Source organism: Blennius ocellaris (assembly GCF_963422515.1).
Source record: "Blennius ocellaris genome assembly, chromosome: 17".
In the NCBI taxonomy this organism is placed as follows: domain Eukaryota; kingdom Metazoa; phylum Chordata; class Actinopteri; order Blenniiformes; family Blenniidae; genus Blennius; species Blennius ocellaris.
The window spans coordinates 6,333,678-6,341,461 of record NC_137666.1 but is presented as its reverse complement, the minus strand read 5'-3'; the positions used below and the strand labels follow the sequence as shown (position 1 = coordinate 6,341,461).

Below are 7,784 nucleotides of genomic sequence, written 5' to 3'. Positions count from 1 at the left end.
CACAAGTAATTGGTGAAGTAACTCAGTTACTTTTTAAAGGAGTAGTCAGTAATCAGATTAGTTTTTAAACTAACTGTGGCAACAGTAGTGACTCTTTCCCTCCTTCCTTATCACTGATAAGGTAAACATTGATAAAGGTTGCTATGATGGTGCTGTAATAACAATGACATATCTGAAAGTGTAGCTTCAGAGTAGATTCTGTACTGCGATGTAGCAAATTGCTGGTTACTACCGTGCACCTTCTTGGTAGAGTGGTGTCTAACTTTTAAGCAGTGGAAGAAAGGGAAAGCAAACGCCATGACAGATTTACCAAAAACAACTGTTATTCCAGTGAGAGTTTTTTTCATGCTATTTCAAGGCCGCACGACGAATGATCTTTGCAGAGACTGCAGCTATGAAAGGCTTCACCAAAGTGACCCAATGAGTTGTGTTTGTCTTTTAAAATGTCATATTTTTGTGACTTTTCATACACTGGAAAGTCACACACTGGAAATTGTGCGCAAACTTTCCTTTTTTTAAAATATGTATTTATTTATTTATTTTTATTTTAAAAAAAGAAAGACATTTTTAAATACATTACAGTCATTCTAATTTGCTTTTATAGAGAAAATAGAAAAGCCCAACATATTCACATGAGCAAGCAGGTGTGTTTGGTGCGCAAACTTTCCAACCATTTATGAAAGTTTATTTGCATGTTCCTGATGTACTGTAACCCTAAAAACAAAAAACAAACAAACAAAAAAACCAATGTGCTGGTAGGTTAATTTGCATCCTTTTCTGTTCTGAAGGTCAAAACGCAGGCAGATGTTTGATTTATCTCTTTTTCTCTCTCTCACTTTCTCACACACACACACACACACACACACACACACACACACACACACACACACACACACACACACACACACACACACACACACACTTTTGTACTTTTGTTTCATAACCCTGTTGGAACTCACCATTGGTTTCATGGTATTTTTCTTTTTGGTATTATTTTTGCTATGAGTTACGCAAACCTTTCAGTGTAACTCAGCCAAATCGGTTCATGTGATGTAATTTCAAAGTATTTGTTTTAGGTTCAGTACAAAAAGAAATAAATTAAGGTGGTTTGAGAATAAATTAGCATACAGGTATATAACTGCTTTCTCTGTAATATCTGGTTGTGTCTCATTAAAAAAAGAAAGGTTTACATTGTGTAATGATTTCACCACCTTCGGTACAAAGCAGTATTGGTTTTTTCTTTTTTTTCTTTCTGATTATTTATATTTTAAACCAGCATATTAGGGCAACATCACTGTGGTGGGGTGTGTGTCCTGAGCCTTTGACATACCTTGCCAGCTGCAGCCATGTCTGCTGCAAAGATGAACCAGAGAGAGTGTAGAGTAACGAAGAAGATGTGTTGAGTGAGAAAATCATGAGGAGAATGTCTGGCCTGGTTGTTTAAATACTGCCGCTGGAAAAGCTGTTATGCAAACGTTCCTTGGACAGAGAACTTGTGTGACTTCTATTGCACCATTTCATTGGTTATCAAAAGTGCTGCAATCAACTTTGAGGTCAGGGGGAACATTGGAGTGAGAGATATTGACATCAGATAAACAATGAGGACACATGGTGCTAAAGGATCTGTTGGGCGGCATGGCTCAGGTATGTCCAGTATGGAGTGAATGAATAATGCAGTGTAAAGCATCTTTGAGTGTCAGGAAATGTGCTATATAAAATCAATGCATTATTACAAATGTGGATACAATTTTCTAAGGCTTTTTTTCATGTCATACAGTTGGGAAGGTTTCTCTTGAATTACATATATCTGGATATCTTGGTTGGATTATTCGTGGACAGGCACTCGGTTAATTCGCGTTAGAGTTATGTTCCGGTTCCTCGATGACCATGAGGGCCAAGTCGCCAGCTGTCTTGAGGCTCTGACTTTCAGTCGGCAGACACACCTCAAGTTCATTGCAGGGCGGTTTTCTAAATGGATGTATTTAAAGGTCTTGTAGGCGTGAAATGTTTAAAATACAACTCTAGTGTCTTTGAGAAAATGACAAAGGATTGTGAGCTTATCTCTGGGCTGTATAGCATCCGTTTGTGTTTATGTGTTTGTCTTGGGTGTTAAGGTCAGCAAGACAATGCGGCATCTTTGGTTATTACAGATTATGTTTTCCTTTTAAAAGCATTGCATGAGGGAATGAATGCAATGGAACAGTTCACCTCAAAAACATTTGCAAATCCCAGCTCCATGTCTCAGTCCATGGTTCTCCCACTGGGGGAAAAAAAAAAAAAAAGTGTGGAAGAACCATCCACTGATGAACAAACTCAAAAATCCTGGAGTCTCATTCATGAGTGATGGGAGGAAACATCACTGGCTGCTCATGACATGAACTTTGGATCATGACCAAAAAAATGAGACTGTAGATTCAAGAAAATGGACGGATGGACGGTAGATGAAAGACATGAGTTTTTATAAACCTGGCAAAATTTTTGTGATACCAGCACAGACACTTTCCAAGATCTCTCATGAGTCTGTGGCTCCTTCATGGCCACAGAAGGAGCTCATTTTGTTTCAACACATAGAGGTACAATCTGTATAACTGCACATTGGACATTTTATTCACTATTCCCCTCGAGCACAAACAATTTGTAGAACAGTCTTTCACCTGAATGCAGACTTCCTCAGCCCGAGGTGGAGCCACCTTAATGTTCTGGTAACCAAAGGTTTCCTGAACAACTCGTCCACTGCTACCTGACAACTGATTATCAACAGAGGCAGGAAAATGTCTAAAAGAGAAATTATGACACTACATTTTCAGTATCAGCATTATTGACCTTTGGATTAAATACTACTATGACTGTGTTGTCAATGTATCTGAATGGGTAGCTGCAGAGGAGACTGTTTTACTGCTCTGACATATACTGCTCCGTCAGCAACACGTGCCACTGATCATTTGGGTTTGTAGTTCACCTCCACTGTTTGAACGGCAAAAAAATAAGTAGTTTTACACTCAAACAGAGATAAGAGACAAACTCCATAAGAACTCTAACCCTAACCCTAACCTAAAACTTGATTTGCTTGATTTTCTGGTCCACGGCTACATATAGCTGCGAAAGAGCATATTCGTCATTCTGAAATTTACTACATGTTTAATGTAATATTGCCGTCTGAGCAGACACCTTAGAAAATGTAATTCAAAACAGAGTTCCACTAAATGCTTTTCGTCAACATTGCTCAACCTCCCCAAGGTCATGCCAACAACCAATTCTCTTACGAAAACAAAAGTTTCAAATAGTGCTCATGTTTGTTGTGGAGTAAAACGACTGAATCGTGAATTGTCCAAACAAAATGAATACTAAATCAGATGGTGATATATTTCGTTTGTGGAGACAACTTCTAAATTTTCAGTAGACAAATATCTTGTCGGTCATGACAACAGTGTGATACTATAGTGGACTACTGTATATTACATTGAGAGTATTTGGGGGATTATTTTACTGTTAAAACAATGTAGGATCTACAATTTAAAAGATCTTCTGAGGTATTATGCAGGTTGACGTTCTTTCTTCAGTCCTCTTAGACTAACCCTGAACCTGAACCCCTCATGCAGAGCCTCGCTGCTAGCAACATACTTAAAAATGAACAGGTGGGCTTCTAAATTTAAAACATTAGATAACCTTAGAGTTAATTTTTAGTAAGAAAACTGAAAAATGTAATCTTCACGTTTACATACAAGCTGATTTCAAGCACTCAGGGGGTTTGCATTGCTCTGTTTTATTGGTATTCAATATAGCTACAACCGTCTTTTTGAATCAGGTCAGGGAAATGAAAAAATGAAAAAGTTAATTTCAGACAAAACAGACAAAAGAAATGTGTTGTTTATTTTAACTGAAGACAACAAAAAGACACGGGGAATCATGTAGAAAGAAGGACTGGACAGCAACTGATATTCTTTATCACAATTTCTCATTTAGTTGTTGTTTGCTTGTCTTTTTTATGTCGAACGTCTCAGGACTGCAGTGAGACAGATCAAAGAGTACCAAAGGTCTGGCATGCTCTTTATTGATTTATTAATCATTTGTTGGCAAGGCTACCGGACCATAGTGGAGTGTGTTGTGTGTGTGTAGCGTTGGCTTCAGGCGGCATGATGGATCTGGATCTGGATGTTTGGGCTGGATTATCCATAGACGGCACCAGATGAGGTTATTTTATGCTCACAGACACTGAGATCACCTCTGAAAAACTGTATTTAATATCTCTGATTTGTCCAAGTATTACAAATATAACATATTTCACTATATATGAACTAACCATCTCAGTCCTGGTCATTTTTGGAAACTTAAATGCTAGGAGACAGGAACCTCCAGGCTTCTGCTCTCTCCATTGCCACAGTGACCCCATGTGGACTAGACCGGACTGAAGCTGGATGGAGGGAGAAATAATGCTGTAATAAAATATCTATATTAGCCAGGGGGAGTGTTCAGGTGACTGAAGGGGCAAGTAGTCAATAGCCCTGAGGCCCCAGAGACTATCAAGGGGGGGGGGGGGGGGGGTAAAGTACCTAAAGAAGCCTTGAAAAATCAATCTTTTGAATGATTTTTGCTTTTGCAGATTGATTAAAACATTTTTGTGTGAGTATCACAGGCCTCACACACACACACTCAAATGTCTTGTTTTGTAATTGAGACTTGTTTTGTTATTGCACTTAGAAATATGCGTTCTATATGTATATCTGTAATTACAGAGCTTTTACAAGGTTTCATGATGACACACTTGTTTAAAAGTGTTTTGTTGGGTAAACACCTAAAGATCTCAAGAGTAGTGTGACGGCGGTGAAGCCAAGAAGAGATGCTGTCACCTCAACAATACAATCACAACAGTCAAAATAGTTAAAAATTATTTCTACTTGCAATGCTGATAATAATCCTGGAATATATCCCTTCTGTAACAATGATACCATAGTAATATGCACTCACACACACAGAAAAGGGAAGTTTGTTGTCATCCAAGCAGCCATTGAAGCATCATTAAATGCAGCGTGTTAGAATAAGCATAGATTTTGAACCAGTACAAATAAAAAGTTAATTAAAAATACAAAAACATTTAGCATTCAACATTACGCATCACAGTATTGAGAACTATGGAGGCTTTAATTACTATATTAACGACTTGATTGGAGCAAATCTGCACTATAAGGTAACATTAACAATGACATTAATGGGTTTGATGATAGCAAATAACTGTTGAATACTGAATACCACATATATGATTCAGGAAGATGTTAAATAGTCAATTGGGATATAGAAAGAAGGGTGAGATTAAATGTTAACATGATGCATGTGTGATATGAGTGGATTTATACAGACTATAGCTGGAGGGACATAGGAACATATACACAGGAATTATAGAATAGAATAATTGTTTATATATGTACATATATAAATATGTAAAATTGCCATGATTTACGTGTCTGAAATAAATTATCATTGTCAAGCAAATTAATAATTTGAAATCATGTTATGAATTTCCCTGTTTTCTAATCTGGCTTGAACAGAATAAATCTCACTGATTTTGTGTTTTTCTGTACCAAAGTGCAGTCCAACACGCCTTCACTGAAACCCAAAACACCATCGCCAGTTTTGTGTACAGACTCCTAATTTTTCCCATCTTGGCTGATAAATGGATTTGTTTTTATTCAGTTCCTTTGGTATTTTTTGGGCACATTACACGACTACGTCAAATCCAACAAAGTTAGCTATTCTGTGACAATGACTTGTTGTGCTCTCACTTCTTGATTTATTTCATAGCCAGACACACTGTGCACATGGCCTCATGCTTCCCTTCCGGTTTCCTCACTCATCAACATCTGCACCTCATCACTAACCAGCTGTTTTGCTTTCATTTCAAGTCATTCTAGCGTTTTCTCTTGTGAATTCTTAGTTTTGTGATTTTTGGCTTGTCATTTGCCATTTTTGAATTATTTCATTTATTTTGTAACTTTGCCTTGCAGACAGATTCCTGGACATGACTACAAATAAACTAATAATTTTTAACTTCTTTAGATATTGAATTGTCTGATCAGTCTTGGTCCTGGATACAATGTCACAGGTACCTTGTAAAATAATGCAAATTGAACATTTCCATGTGCAGGCAACATATATAGAGCACAGTATAATAATGCAGAGTCTTGAAAAATACTCCAACTTTTCCGAAAGAAAAACGATACGTTGAAACCTGAAACATGTAAACGTGTCCAAGTTTGTCCTCCTATTGAGATGTAAATGACATGCGGAGAGAAAAGAAAGAAAAAACAAGACTGTATGCAAAAAAACCAAACTATTTCAATGTATTTATTTTTTTTGAACAATCTACTGATACATCGTATGTGGGAGGCATTGAATATATTACCAGTCTGCTGATGTGTTGCAAAAAGTGCTTTTAGTTGTTGTTGTATGATCAAATGCTTGGCAATTAGTCAACATGGACAACACATCCAGTGCCAAGTACGACAAGTACTGCAAAAGACCAAGTCCAGGTCAGAAAGGACTTTCAAAGATGAATAATCCATGTTATATTTGCCATCTTCAGAAAAATCATTAACTTCAAAGGCACTACTGTATAAACCAAAGAAAAAATATGTCTCTGACGCATGGTGCTTCTGCACTTGGACCTCCTGGGAAATATACATCCCAAACAGTTTGTTTTGAATGGATTAATAAAGGCTAAAGGTCCAGGCCATGGAGGATTCAAGCTATTTTACACCCACAAAGGCATGAAGGGAACATAGCGGATTGTTAATTTGTTTTTTTAGTTACTTGTTTAATATGTATCAGTCATTCTCTACATTGTCGTACAAATGTCATATTTGAAAGTGAATCATTAAGACATCAAGCCATAAGGTCTTGGGGTGTTTTTTTTTTTTTTTTTATCATTAAGTTTGAAAAAGAATTTATGATTTACATATTTTGCTTTGAGCATTTGATGACTCTCCTGTGTGCAAACATGAGAAAAATACAAAGACATTGTGCACCTGGACCAGCTCATTGTGTGTTTAGCTTATGGGCAATCATCTGTTGCATTTCAACAGGAAACAAACCAATTACATTTGCATAAAAAAACAAAAACAAACAGCATCTCTTATTTACAATAACTAATAAGTACAACAGTGTATTGAGGCCACACAAAACAAAATTCAAATGCATTTTTATCGAGGCAGAAAGTTGAGAGCCTAGGAATGACGTGGAAAAGTCCCTCAAAAAAAAACTATAGAGGAAAACTTGAGAAATTGTTAAAATGTCAAGTTTGATCATTCAAGACAAAGAGGATCACATGTGAAATCAAACGGATGAGAATTAAATCAAAGAGAGATGAAAGACTGTGAATTGATTTAAAATATACAATTGTAAAGTTGGAGGTTATTGGTTGATGGTGAGGTCAAAGGGCACACAAGAAGATGAGGACAAAGCGGATGAGGATGAGTGAATGTTGAAAGTCACCGGTAGCTGAAAAGGCTTTGAATAAATTTGAAGGATCACAGGTAAGCAATGTGTACAGAAGAGTAAGAGCTACGCCCAAAAAAAACAAAACATCTGGAAAAAAGGTAAATGGCATTGAAATATGAGCGAAAACAGTTCATACAATTTATTTGGCCCTAATTTGTCACGATCAAGCATTAACATTTCTTCAGTGCTGCTCTGCAAGCTGTGATGCAAAGCACAATTAGTTAAAAAAATAATACAAATAAAATAAAATCCCGTGCATCCCGTTTGAATGGAAAACGAGTGATTACACAATG

The 7,784-nt window shown here is 36.8% G+C and overlaps 1 protein-coding gene across 1 annotated transcript in view; it reads right to left on the bottom strand.

The window, feature by feature from the left end:
• LOC308142260 (alcohol dehydrogenase 1-like) overlaps nucleotides 1-1,348 on the bottom strand; it is a gene marked incomplete at both ends in the record, with an annotated part of 4,139 nt that extends 2,791 nt beyond the window's left edge. The window contains one exon of the mRNA XM_080512608.1: nucleotides 1,331-1,348. Coding sequence (XP_080368734.1) covers nucleotides 1,331-1,348 — 18 coding nt within the window. The remainder of the gene's footprint in view (nucleotides 1-1,330) is intronic.
• Between the last annotated feature and the right edge of the window lie 6,436 nt (nucleotides 1,349-7,784).